The sequence below is a fragment of the Aedes albopictus genome, chromosome 3 (genome assembly GCF_035046485.1).
Source record: "Aedes albopictus strain Foshan chromosome 3, AalbF5, whole genome shotgun sequence".
In the NCBI taxonomy this organism is placed as follows: domain Eukaryota; kingdom Metazoa; phylum Arthropoda; class Insecta; order Diptera; family Culicidae; genus Aedes; species Aedes albopictus.
The window spans coordinates 143415895-143430408 of record NC_085138.1 but is presented as its reverse complement, the minus strand read 5'-3'; the positions used below and the strand labels follow the sequence as shown (position 1 = coordinate 143430408).

Sequence of the window (14514 nt, the reverse complement as noted above, 5' to 3'; positions counted from 1 at the left end):
AGAATCAAGAGAATCAAGAGAATCAAGAGAATCAAGAGAATCAAGAGAATCAAGAGAATCAAGAGAATCAAGAGAATCAAGAGAATCAAGAGAATCAAGAGAATCAAGAGAATCAAGAGAATCAAGAGAATCAAGAGAACCAAGAGAATCAAGAGAATCAAGAGAATCAAGCGAATCAAGAGAATCAAGAGAATCAAGAGAATCAAGAGAATCAAGAGAATCAAGAGAATCAAGAGAATCAAGAGAATCAAGAGAATCAAGAGAATCAAGAGAATCAAGAGAATCAAGAGAATCAAGAGAATCAAGAGAATCAAGAGAATCAAGAGAATCAAGAGAATCAAGAGAATCAAGAGAATCAAGAGAATCAAGAGAATCAAGAGAATCAAGAGCATCAAGAGAATCAAGAGAATCAAGAGAATCAAGAGAATCAAGAGAATCAAGAGAATCAAGAGCATCAAGAGCATCAAGAGAATCAAGAGAATCAAGAGAATCAAGAGAATCAAGAGAATCAAGAGAATCAAGAGAATCAAGAGAATCAAGAGATTCAAGAGAATCAAAAGAATCAAGAGAATGAAGGGAATGAAGAGAATGAAGAGAATCAAGAGAATCAAAAGAATCAAGAGAATGAAGGGAATGAAGAGAATGAAGAGAATCAAGAGAAACAAAAGAAACAAGAGAAAAAAAAGAGAAACAAGAGAAACAAGAGAATCAAGAGAATCAAGAGAAACAAAAGAAACAAAAGAAACAAGAGAAAAATAGAGAATCAAGAGAATCAAGAGAAGCAAGAGAAATGAGAAACGCGCGTGATTATCACGCCGAGGACCTGGGATCGATCGAACTCCCGACCACAGACAAACAGACGTAACACTTCGAACATTTTTCGATTCAAATCATAGTCACGGAAACATATTCGCCCAATGCTAAGTTTGGCCGACCATCAACTAGGTGGCGGTAGTGAACAAACGTCAAACTCGAACAAAAACGATGTGAGCGCCACAGGTGGGTAGTTGGCCAACTATCAAATTTTGAAAAAGATCGTTAAATCGAAGTACGATGGGAATTATCAGTTTTACATCTGTTTGTCTGTGTCCCGACTTTGCTCCCGACTTTAGTAGTGTAAACATAGATCCGTGTTGATGAATCCGTTGTATCCAAACGAACTGTCATAATCTGTATCCAAACGAGCATGACGTCACGATTTGGACAACATCAATGGAGCGCATGACGTCATATTCAACCGTCGCAATCTTGAAAATTACTACTTACACGCTTGAAACATTTTAGTCAGCGGTGTCCGCGGATTCCCGACGAACTCGCAAAATGTGAGTCCTTCCAATGAATCTGAAAAAAAATGTTGATTTTCCGTGTTCTTGCGAGATCTAGTACTTCACTGCCACAACGCGCCGCTTCGGGATAAACTGGGATAAGCGCCGCCGCGCGGCAAAAAATGTCATACTGGCCCTCGCTGCCAGCAAATGCTGTCAGTTGCGTGTTGGCTGGCTCTGGCTCTCAGAACAACCTCGGCCATCGACTGTAGCAGCAGCAAAACGCATGCTGAGGGTGAAAATTTTCCATACATAACTGGAAAAAAGCGAGAGGAAGGTGAATTCAGTGTCCGTGCAGTGTGAAGCGAACGGTTCTCGGTACGTGGTGATCGAATATTCTGTGAATCAGCGCTCGGACGTGTGAAAATCGGTGATCAGATCCGGCGGACGTCGGAACTCGTGTTTTGGCCCGCACGAGTTCGATTCGCTGCTGCTGAGCCAGGAGTTATCGAGAAGAAGAGTGTGTTGAATCAGAGAAGCAGAAGCAAAGAAGGAAGAGGAAGAAGAAGTGAATAGCAGTAGCAGCAGAAGTGTCGAGTCGAGTTGAACGAAGAGCTGCTCGCTCGCTGCTCTGCTGTGTGTGGTGTGTGCAAAGTGCTAAGGTGTGAGGAAGGAAAAATTCACCTTTTTCAACAGAGGAAAATTAAACCTGCAAACGGAAGGATTTTGTGGATAAAACCTAACGATGTCGACGCTGCACTTCGTGGTGCATCCGCTGCCCGGAACGGAGGATCAATTAAATGACAGGTAATGGCCCGAAAATGGTTTTGTAAAATGTTGGCGAATCAGGAAAATTGAAAAGTAAGATGGCAGCCAGTCGACTCGACGGCGTAGTAATGGGCGATGCCGACTCAATCACGCAATTAATTCGGTACCGCAATACATAGGTTTGATCGACGATTTTCTGCAATGGCGACCACAGACGAACAGACGTCCCGTTCGTTCTACTCGCCTTTCATCATTCATCCATTTTGATTGATTTATTTTATTTATCTAATTAGTTTTCAATGGTTTCGTTGCTGGATAAATACGACTTGCATTAAAAACAACAAGAGACATATGCTTGGGAGTGAAATGTTTGAGGGGAGCTCCGATGAAGCTGCAATGAACAGAAAGTGTATCGAGTGGTTTTAACACTTGGTTCATTGTAGGATAATCACTTCCCCTGGACTTTGGACGAAAAGATTGTTTTAACAAACAACGATTACTTTTCCATACATGCTTAGCCGTCCTAGGATGTTAAGCTAGGCGCACCACGATGCCTTAGTGCACGTTCAGCGAACCTTTCTGAGCCATATTCACCCCAACATCCTACTAGGGTCAATTTTTGTTGGCATTGTAGTCACATGTGGTCAAAAGACGCCACCCAACGTCAACAAGTCTCGGATACTTTTTCAAAAGGACGTATGTAGATTTTACCTTGGCTGAGAAAATCCGGTTTCAAAATTTTCAAACTTATTTTAAATCCTATTTAAAACCAAAAACCTTTATAATAATGTGAAAACATCTACAGGGTGCTATATGTAAGTAATTTCGTGCACAATATTAAATATTCAGTTTTCGCTTGGAAAAAACAAGTTTGTTTGAGAAAATATTCTTTACCACGTTTTGTCGTCGTTGGCAGAAATACGCCGTTTTCATAAGTCGTACTGACAGCTAGTGTGTTACTTTCGTCGGTGTGTTACGCTATGCTGGCAGTCGATTGTTTACATACACCCAAAAGGTTACGTCAGTAGCAAAGCGTAAATCTACTTACGACAAATCTGCTAGCAAACAAAAACTAAAAGCGTTTGTATACATTTCAGTCAACTTTGATCGTCGTTTAGGTGTTCCTGGTAAATATAATTTAAAGATTGTTTATCGTATGTAAAAAGTATTAACTGATATTTATTACAGCAACTGTAGTGGTTCTGGCGACATGGACTTCGTGGGCAGATATCTTCGTTAAAGCCTAGCAAAACACTATCGTTATAATGAACCTGGAGGATCTTCGCAAATTTGTGGCTGAGTTTTGTACGGCTCACTGAACTGCACGCAAATGCGTGGTTTGCATTAACCACGGGAGCAGATCTTCGAAGGACGTTTCGCCCATTCCTCGTACCATTGCACCAGATCCAAAAGAGAGGTTTTCAGTTCGGGAGGTGCGGGGTGAGGTCCTTCTGGTCGGTCAGCGAGTACATGTTACCGATTATCTGTGCGGCCATCTTCCGAGTTTCGGTGGAACGGTCCATGAATGCTCGCTGGACAACGGGCATGATCAAGGCCAATGAGGGAGCGTCTAGAAAATGCACGAATTTGGTCTCAAGGAGGCTCTGCAGACAAGCGGAAATCTTCGAGGAGGGATTTTCCAAACCTCTGAGCAGGACTAGTACAATGGTTTGAATTTCCGAATTTTTGATGACGGAGCCAATCATTTCAGAGCAGTAGCTCACGCCTCCTGGACTTTGATGTGGGAATCTCCCAGAACTTTCATTGATTTGGGCACGATACTGGGAAGACAGGATGACAGCTGCTTTGGGGCGCAAAAGGCCATCGCTCTTAGGAGTTTCACCGAACCGGCCTTTGTTCGCCAGGAACACCCAGCGCGTTCAACATGAATGGGAGAATCAGTTTGACTCCGTGAGCGGAGAGCATGGCCGTGGCACATTCGTCGGCGGCCTTTCGGACGTAAGACGAAGAATCTCCGATGCACTGCAGGAGATGTGGCAGAACGTGTACGATGTAGGGTTCAAACAAACGCACCAAAAATCGGAATTCTGCCAAAAGTTGTAAATTCTAATACCATCAGTGTACCAGTAGCCACACACCGTCGTAATACTGATGTTTATTGGCATAAATAGATTTCAGAAAATTCAAATCAAATGAAAACCGTGCTCTTTCCCAACGTGGACGTCACACTAAAAAAAATCTTTAAAACTGAAAAAAAAAATACGTATTATGTCTATGTACATTTCTTATATTTGTCAGTCAACGCTATTGCATGATTAAATAAACAAAAATGACTAATTAACCTAATGAAAGAAATCCTATTTTGTATATTGATTTTTCACTGATCTTGACTGTGCAGCATAGTTGTCTCATCATGTTAATAGGGATTCCCAAAGAACCTGGGGCAGCTATGCTTCACACGACAATTGACTAGTTAGATATGCGGGACGAGATGAGTCAGGTTCATTTTTGACCATATATACTGCCTTCTGGGTTTCCTATTCAGTCATGCGATCATAGGCAGAATATGTCTCTCAGTATTTTTGCCGAACTAACAGCGATTCATACAGGACCACAGACAGACGTAAAACGCCCAATATTGCATTTGGCCAGCCATGAACTAGATGGCGGTATAGTGTGTAAACTCAAACAGAAACGCTGCGTGCGCCAAAAAAAAAACGTTCCGCACTAAAGAAAGTCCATAAATCAGTGACATATCAATGGACTACACGCTTTGCGCGCAGCCACAGTTGATCAGCAGGAGTAAATCAATTTAATTTTGTATGGCGAAATGCATCTAAACTTGAATTACTTGAAATACAAAGCTTTTCCCGAAAAAATATTTGGTATGCTTAATAGTGGTCACCATTGTGCACAACCACTTCCAAATATTTTTTCGAATAATGTATTCCACTTCGATAAATTTGCCTTTAGAAGCTATTCGCCATACAATATTTTTGCGATTTACTTTTAGCGATGTTTCGCGCATAGAAGCTAGCGCCACATTGGTCGATGCGGAGAGTAGGAAAACAGCCGATGTAGGTAAATTATTGCCAATTTGAGGCTCTGCATCCCCCCTTTTCGTATGAAACTTTTCAAGTGTTTGTATGGATCGTCACACTTACTGATGTTCCCATCCCCCCTAAGCGTGAGTAATTTATGGGCGTTTGTGTAAAGTTCATTTTTATTTTAGCAAAGTAAGTTCTACTAGACGTTTATGGGGTAAATACAATACCATTATGTTCATACATTTTATTCAATATCTTCATTGATTTTAAAGTTAAGAAAATAGATAGAAAATACAATAGATCGTATCGTTGGGTGCTTTAAGATTTACAAATGACAAAAGTCGACCGCTTTCCATTTAATCTTCTTCCCCGCTTTCTGGCGGACTCAGATCGTTTTCAAAGTGATCTTCAAGTTTGGATTTTGGGCGTCTACCACGTTTTGATGGGACTAATGTTTTTAAGAACGTTTCATAGAACTGTTTATTTTTGATGAACGGTAGCAACCCACGCAAGTCCGCCAGTTTCGCATCCGGTAGTGTAATAGGCTCGTTTTCGATATTTTCAACTTCGATTTGTTCGAGCTCGAGACCGGAAACTATAAGCATTTGCTTAAATTCTTCATCTTCTACATCGTTTTTGTAATATACAGTTCCAGGGATATCCGTGGAGAATCGAAAAACCATGATGTCCATGAATTTTATTGGATTTCCGGCTGTGTTTTTTTTCGGGATGCTGTACCTTTTGGACAAATCCTTCAACGCAAAGAAATCACGCTGTTCCATCTCGATAATGTCGAACGGAACGCTTCTTTTTATTGCCGAAATCAGAATGATCCAGTCATGAGGGATTTCTATATCGATGGATGTGTTTTTCTTCGCTTTTTCTATCGCCGAGTGAATTGTGTCCACCTCCATGTGGGAGTGCCCGGTTCGCATTAACTTATGCTCTATGACCAAATGCCTTCCTTCGTTAGCAGCCTGCTCTACATAAGCAGCAAAAGTGAAAACGACCGTTTTATTTAAATTTTGCCCGACACAGCGATCACTATAATAGACCACGTGACTAATGGTTCTTGGCATCCTTTTCAGGTCTCTGAGCAAACAGGATGCAACTTCCTGTGATCCACGTCTCGCTTTAGTCTCATCCCACATCATGCATGTGGCCGAATTGGTCTCCAGGTGTGTAGTAAAAAACGTCAAATTATACGTATACAGCTGTCTAGAATAGAAGGCCTGTCCGCAGCGCAGATGAGGTGTTGGCAGCTGCTTCTGTAGATCAAATGACACGGTGCGATGTGTGCTGTCTCGTTTGCTCCGCATTCGGTCTTTTCGCTTCTCCAGATATACCCGTTGACCAGCTTTCTGATGCAGCTCATGATTCGCTTTTAACCTTCCTTTTGCATCATGTTGGCAGCAGTACGCTGACGTAGTATACGGTTTGGGTCAAAAATGACCCTAATGCCAAAGGAGGGTTAATGTGGCCTTCGCATTCAAATCCAATTCTCCTTTGATAGCAATTCTGTATTTTTCGCATTCGCCACAAACGTCTACCTTCGGCTTCCTGAATGACAAGTTCTTGTCCCTGAAGATTATTCGGTAGGTATCGTAATGTACAGGTATCCACAAGTTATCCCTGCTACATTTTTCTCTGTACAAGTCATACATGGTTTGTATGGTCAGATCGCTTGACAGATATCGCTTCTCCGAACTCTCTCGAGAATAATGACTAGAGTAGGCCGGGAAGCTGTCTATGTGTTTTCTTATAAATTCGATGTGATCCTGGCTGACTTCTTTGTGAGACGTATTGAAGCTCCGTCGATCATCCTCTGCCACACCAAGGCCTGCAATTTTTTTTGCCGCCAGGCTTCTCAATTTCCGATCCGTTATGTCGAGCGTTGTCATGAACATCACCTTGCAAATTTTCACCATACCAGAAACTCCTGGAAGTCTGTAGGACCTTGAATAGGTACGTCGGGAGTTGACAACCTGAAGAAAAGAATTAGGCTCTTATGTAGAAATTGTTTGATGCTGACAAACATTTGAATACAATGAATTCATACAATAAAATTTAACTGAAATTAACCCAAGATTAACCTTAATAGACATAAAATATCAAAATTTGATCATTCCATAAAAATAACCAATTATTATCGTGTATGCGTATTACTTAACGTGGTGTCAAATATTGTGCATTTAGAGAAAAAAATTGTATGTTATGAAATTGTTAATTAATTCTCAAAAGAAAAACATGTAATTTTAAATAAATACTACAGTACAGTAATGACCCGATATCATCAATCAACGTCATCTCAAAAATATATTGAACATTGTACAAAACCTATACGCATTTGATGGAATTTTAAAGTAACCATGTGCGCATTTAGCATCTAATTTGTTATGAAAAATAATCTAATCTAATCTAATTTGTTATGAAAAATAATTTTAAATATGCGGTTTAAAACACTAAGCACAGACAAACAGACGTAACACTTCGAACATTTTTCCACAGACAAACAGACGTAACACATAGAACATTTTTCGATTCAAATCATAGTCACGGAAACATTTTCGCCCAATGCTAAAATGACTAAGTTTGGCCAACCATCAACTAGGTGGCGGTAGTGAGCAAACGTTAAACTCGAACAAAAACGATGTGAGCGCCACAGGTGGGTAGTTGGTCAACTATCAAATTTTGAAAAAGATCGTTAAATCGAAGTACGATGGGAATTATCAGAGTGTCAGATGTCAGTGTCAGATTGTCTGTGCACTAAGTATTGTGAGTATACGATTTTTAAACCCTTTTTCATCTCTTTTACCTTTGGATGAGCCGTTTTGGTGATTATCATATGATTGGCAATAAATTGGTTTTGTCCTGACATTTTGAGAGCCAGAAGATTTCGAAGCAGCTGTTGTCTGACATTGTCCGAATATTTCTCGCTACATTTCATTTTGCATTCGCATCCCTTCTTAACAGAACGAGCGGGAACCACGGTACCATCGGGCCTTGTGTACGACATTCCTTTGAGTTTGAGCTGTTTGTTTCGGACTCTTAACGAGACCTTTTTGATTTTCGGATCATTTAATTCGTTTTCCAGATTATGGTGAGTGGTATTGATTGTTTCGTTTTCCTCATTTTTCTGTAACTCGTTCGAATCGTTTTGTTCATCTGAAATCGAAAAAAAATAGATTATCATTATGGAGGTATACAAAACGTTAACATTAACCAGGGATGGGTCGCATCGTGTACTACTCAGTACACCATGAAAAATACACGTTAATTGTGAGCGTGGTGCCGCTGCAGGTGATCGAAGACGCGACTGCTCGAGGGTTAATGGCAAAGCTGGGGGTATAAGCATTTATCAAAAAGTTAAGTGATATTACTTCCAAGTGCTCTTCAAAAAATATCTCTGTAACCAAATGCCCAATCGAAATAAAACGCAAGAGCGTAATTAATATTAAAGTAATTTAAATATAATACACTTTGTCGAAAATTTCTCAAGAAGACAGTTCTGGCGTTCGGTTTGAATAGGTTGAATCTGCATAGGAATCATAGGATTAATCTGGAGGAACTCCTGAAGAAATGCCTGGTGGAATGCATATCACCGATTTAGGTAATGTTTTACCGAAATCTCAACCGTTAAGATTGTTTTACAGGAATAATTCGGTAAAGCTCGCAACTTTTACCGAACTTCATTAGAGTTTGACAGATAAACGATAATATGTTACCGAAATTTGACAATTTTTAGAGAATTTCTTTAAAAACCCGTTACCGAACACTCAGCAGTTGAGATTTCGGTAAGAAATAGGGTCCTGAAGGAATAACAGAAAGATTTCCTTAGTGAATCCCTGGAGGAGTTCTTGGAGGAATACGTGGAGGAATTCCTGAAGAAACCCAGGAGGAATCCCAGAAGAATTCCTAAGGGAATCCCTAAACATTTCCTACAGGAAGTCGTGGATTAATTCCTGTAAGAGTTCCTGAAAGAATTCTAGAAGGAGTCTCAGAAGGAATCCCAAGAAGATTTCCTGGGGGAATCCTTTAAGGAATGTTTAAAATATTCCCTGGAGTTGTTCCTGAAGAAATAACAGAAGTATTTCCCTAATGAATCCCTGGAGAAATTTGTGGAGGAATACGTGGAGAAATTTCTGAAGAAACCCCATGAGGAATCCCGGAAGCAATCACACGAGGAATTAGAAAATCCCAGGATAGCTTTCTTAACGAATTCCTGGAAGAGTATGAATAAATCAACATCACTAGATCGATCCACATTTGTTTGTCGAAAGAAAAAAAAGTTGACAAAGTCCACGGAGTAATATGTTAAAATTTGTAAGGGATTTTTAGTTCAAATGTAAGATAAATTGGGTGACCTCCAGTCTAGCATTCAGCACGCCTGTTTACCTCGCTCGATTTGGCTAAGAGTGGAATAAATAGCTGATCATACCCTGAGGAACGATTTTTCCCGTAAGTTTCGATCGACAAACATGTTTGTGTTTGTGCCAGTCTAGAGCCTTACCTTCTCTTCTGCCTTCTCCTGCATCGTTTTTCGTTTTTGGACCTTGGCACTTCTGTTGGACGGCTGGTCGCAAATCGAAATTATCGTCGTCCGAGTCTGGAAACTCTTCATCGTCGGTTTGCATATTTCTGTATTCTTCGAAGCATTCAAAAATGGAAAATTCATTCAGGAATGTCGGATCGCCTCCAGAATCATCTTCTTCATCACAGGAATCCTCTTCGTAATGATTATCGAGTTCGTGATCTGCAAGTTTTGCAATGCGCAAATCCATAGGCCGACAAATTGAGCTGTTGGTGCCCTGGTCTTGGGAAGGTTCATGACCTATGTTAACACCAACCTTTGGAAGGGATAAATCCACAGGTGTCTCATCTGCAAATAGTTGCGATGATTTTTTTTTTCGTTGCATCTCATTGGGCCGCGTTGGAATCGGTGTTGACGTTGTTGCTCTGCAGATTGATTTGTTGAATGACTTTGAAAATATTTCACTGTGCTCTTGAACAGTGCTTGGGATTTGGGGACCATGGGAAATGTTTGCTGAAAAATAATAAAATAAGACTGTACAATTCATGTCAAGACAAATCTAGAACCTGCACAAACAATGCACAGTGGTCCACGAACCAGATTTACGAGGAAATTACGAGGAAAGAATAACTATATGCATTTTTCTGGAAAGTTGTAGATCTATCAATTTTGAGCAAGTAACTGTTTGCTGAAGACAGTTTTTATGTAGCTTCAAAATTGACCGATCTAGAGATATTTTTCTGAATTAGCTTAGGGTGGTTCGAGAAAACCCGGAGGAAGAAATCAAAAAATTAGAGGTGAGTTATTTTTTGTATCTCAAGTAAAAAATACTTGAACTGTGCCTATTTTTGCTAGAAAATCATCAATATCTTTTGAACGGAATGACGTAGCAACATTCTCAGCGCACAAAAATGTGCGTTTTTGGAGTTCTAAAAATGGTTCACCAAATTTGGAGCATTTTCTCATAGTTTTCATAGGGTACGCTAGAACAAATCGTTTTATCGCCTTTTTTTTATCACATTTAAAAAAACTATGATTTTTTAAGAAAAACACCAGTAACTATTGAACCAAAAGAGATAACGACCATCTCAGCGCACGAAATGACGCGTCTTGAAATACTCTACAAGTGTTTCTTGGGCGACTCTGATGAAAAATTGAAACTGGAAAAGTTAATGCCAGAAAACCGATTTTTCTTGAACCACCCTAAGCTAATTCAGAAAAATATCTCTAGATCGGTAATTTTTTAAGCTACATAAAAACTGTCTTCAGCAAACTTGCTCAAAATTGATAGATCTACAACTTTCCCGAAGAATGTATATAGTTATTCTTGCAAATAAAAAAGTTTGTCATCCAATTTCTTTGAAAATTGGACCACCCTAATTTTCATGCACATTGGAAAGAGGGCCTTATTATCAGGGACAACTTTGTAGAAGACAATAATGAATTAACTACATCGGCTGTTTTCCTACTCTCCGCATCGACCAATGTGGCGCTAGCTTCTATGCGCGAAAAATCGCTAAAAGTAAATCGCAAAAATATTGTATGACGAATACCATCTAAAGGCAAATTCTTCAAAGTGGAACACATTATTCGAAAAAATATTTGGTAGTGGTTGTGCACAATGGTGACCACTATTAAGCCTACCAAATATTTTTTCGGGAAAAGCTTTGTATTTCAAGTAATTCAAGTTTAGATGCATTTCGCCATACAAAATTAAATTGATTTACTCCTGCTGATCAACTGTGGCTGTGCGCAAAGCGGGTAGTCCATTGTCTAAAAAATCATTTGAAGGCGCTGAATGCATCTTTCCTCGTAAATCTGGTTCGTGGACCATTGTGCAATGATTGGTCAAATCTAGAGTGACTGGAAGGGAGAGTGGCGTCAATGTCAAAATTGGAACAGCTATCATCTGTCAACTCCATACAAATTCCCGTTCCAAACGAGCAGGAGACCTGTCAAAATTGGAAGATGACGCCACTCTCCCTTCCAGTCACTCTAGTCAAATCCATTCAACATGTTTGAGAACATCTATATAAATTTACCTGGAACGACTAAAGAGGCGGCACTGCGCTCGGGTGGGTTAGAAATTCCGAAATTGCTGCTGGAGCTTTTTGCCGACAAAGAGTAGGGCGTGGTTCGTGGTTGAGACAGATGCTTTGATCGAGAACTTGGCCGCAGTTGTGAATCAGTATGCTCAGCTGGATCAACGAGCTTCGGATCAGACGAGGCGCGATTCTGGTGTAGCTCACCTGAAAATTTCAAATCGATTGGGTGGATTTTCAAAATGGGGAACAGCACATGTATTAGTTTTAGTACTGTATGACAAATAGGGGAGTGGAGGGAGCTAGAAATCCCTATAAACGATGGACCGATGGACGTTATATTCGAAACTTCTCCAACCCACAACCTCCGAGACTAGGCTGCGGCACAACACTTACCAGAATGGTTTGCAACACAACTCCGCCCAGGAACGCAGGGCGCGGTGCCAGCGTAGCCGGTTGCTGCCTTCTTAAATTGCTTCGCATCGGGAGGGTGAATAGACATGAAGGACGGAGGCTCGGATGGAGGTGAACGTAGCGTGAACGACGACGAATGATTAGCTGGATTATCTGCAAGAAGTATTTGAGTTAAAATGGAAAAAAAATATCTGCTTTTCTATTCACTTACCACACTGATCGGTGGACGAAAAGCTGCACTCGGAAACATTAAAACAACAATCATCCAAGTTTTCCAGCCATTGCGACACGCTGAGATACGTTGAACTATCGCAGGATTCCTTTTTGGGCTTTCTCCTTGGCAAGCTTTCTCCTTGCGATGGGTTAATCCCATCTAAGCATTAAAAAAATATATGCAAGAACTCAATATGCATTTCACTAAAATTTACATGACAATACTTACAAGTAATATCGGCTAACGCCAAACGTTGTGTCGGGAGATTTGATCGAACGGGCTGGGAGTTTACTGAGAAGGCGCTCAAGGTTTCGGATGCTTTGGTGCTGTTCACTTCGGTGCAGCTAATAGATAGAGCATACGGATGATCCTGATGACGTGTTGTTTCAGCTCCCGAAGTGCTGCATTCCAACTGTGTGGCAGCATCTGAATCATATATTAATGTATGTTATTTCACAACAAAAGAATAAATGCATATAAACTTACCCAGTAGCAGCTGGAACCCACACGAATTATCCATTCTGGACGTTCTGAACTTTATTTTTCCTGTTTATTTAACAAAAACGGTTGTAGCAGCAAACTGACGTAAGTAAAACTTTTCAATTTTCATTTTTCTTTGTCACTTTCGTTGTTTTCATTCCAGCGTAAGTATGCTGTCAGTCAACTTGTCAGATTCGTCAATTTGAATCCAAAAGGGCGTAAATATTTTTTTTATAGCATCGAAAAATAGGGATGTTCCGTCGTTTTGAAAAATACATATAAAAAAATTGTTTCAATTACTATGGTTATGGTTGTCAAATTTGTGCAATTATAGAAGCAATTGCAATCGTTCACCGCATAAACCCAGTTTGTTTACATTTTTCGACTTACGTCCTTTTGAAAAAGTATTCGAGAAGTATTAAAATTATAATTAGGTATTACCCAAAAGTTTGATATTACTTGGTAGATACTTGGGTAGAGCACCTCAAATTCCAGAGACCTTAAAGTCTGGAACTTAAACTGAGGTCGTTCATTGAATTTAGACGAATAAAGTCGATATTTGCAGTCCCATCGCCCAATACTACGGGCGACTGACACGGCCTGAAGAAACAACAACAATAACAATGGCAGGCAACCCTCATCAGCAGCAGAAACGCAGAGCAGCCAGTCTGTCAGCCGACCGACAGCAACGACGACGACAACGTCGTCGTGTGCTAAATAATGGGAGCGCTAGCGTTCCTCACTACTACGGTACTGGTACATAATAGTAACCCGTCAAAAATGGCCGATTGGGTATGTTTTTGTCGTTTTTGTTTTTTTTTTTCACGAGGTTCATCGCCTCCTGATGGCTATCATCAGCGATTTTCGCTTTGGAATGTGCAAATTTTAGTTGATTAGATGTGTTCGGAAAACTACGCTCTCACACGATGTGAAAGGATTTTTGTTGCGTTTTATTTACCCACGGTTCGTTCATTCATCACCATTGGAAACTTCCCGATTCGTCCAGTGCCGTTCGATAGGGTGGAGTAATGGAATAATGATGAATGAATAATAAGAGGGATGTTGTCGATTTTTGAATATGAGTATTTGTTGGTGTACTTGTTTACTAGGCAGTGTTCTTAGTGACTCATACCGCATGTCATTACTCTATTTCACGATGTTTTGAAAACGATTACTGAATGTATTTTTATGTTTTGATCCTTTTCATGTCCATACAAGTCTACTCATAATATACCATGAGATCAACATACAGATTGACTGATCCAAATGCCTGTGTGGTAGTGATTTGTGTTCAAAATCCTCGTGTAAAGAATTTGTAAGTCAACATCTTTTGTATATGGATTCATTGCAATAGGTTTCGTGATATAAAATTTGAAGAACTCGATTTTGAACATGACATTGTATTTTTCTTGAAAACTATATATTTTTAACAAAATATTTGATGTACATTAAACCTCTGCAAAACAAAAGATTACGTAGGTGTTCGGATGTTTGAACCATTTTTTTTGCAGCAGCACTGTTTTGTGGCAGCTCAAACTATAATAAATAATAATGTGATTCATTAAACAGATTAAACAACAGTGTAAGCCATGATTATCAGAATGTTTCAAATGTTTAATGAAATTGCGAATGAAATAATCAAAGATTGCCTTGGCGATCGCGACGTTTAATCAGGATAATATTTCTAGATTGAGTTTAAATAAGGAGCGATTCCAAGCAACAGCATCAAAATTAAGAAAAATTTTTAATTCATGATTTTCTATTGAACTGAAACTTTGCACAGTTTTTCAGT

General features: G+C 39.8%; 2 protein-coding genes across 9 annotated transcripts in view; one reads left to right on the top strand and one right to left on the bottom strand.

Moving 5' to 3' along the window:
- The first annotated feature begins 1507 nt into the window (after positions 1 to 1507).
- The window catches only part of LOC109416290 (E3 ubiquitin-protein ligase hyd), a 67779-nt gene continuing 54772 nt past the window's right edge, over positions 1508 to 14514 (top strand). For all 8 annotated transcript variants that reach the window (XM_019690323.3, XM_019690324.3, XM_029880264.2 and 5 more), the window contains exon 1: positions 1508 to 2072. In XM_019690323.3, the coding sequence (XP_019545868.2) occupies positions 2011 to 2072 (62 nt within the window). In that variant the 5' untranslated portion in view covers positions 1508 to 2010. The remainder of the gene's footprint in view (positions 2073 to 14514) is intronic.
- Positions 6478 to 14111, bottom strand: LOC115259333 (uncharacterized). The gene is made up of 8 exons (XM_062842193.1): positions 12729 to 14111; positions 12471 to 12668; positions 12240 to 12401; positions 12011 to 12181; positions 11615 to 11821; positions 9552 to 10085; positions 7857 to 8206; positions 6478 to 7026 (listed from the first exon to the last, which is right to left on the bottom strand). Exons 1-8 carry the CDS (start codon positions 12760 to 12762, stop codon positions 6496 to 6498), a joined length of 2187 nt encoding a protein of 728 aa, XP_062698177.1. The 5' UTR covers positions 12763 to 14111; the 3' UTR covers positions 6478 to 6495.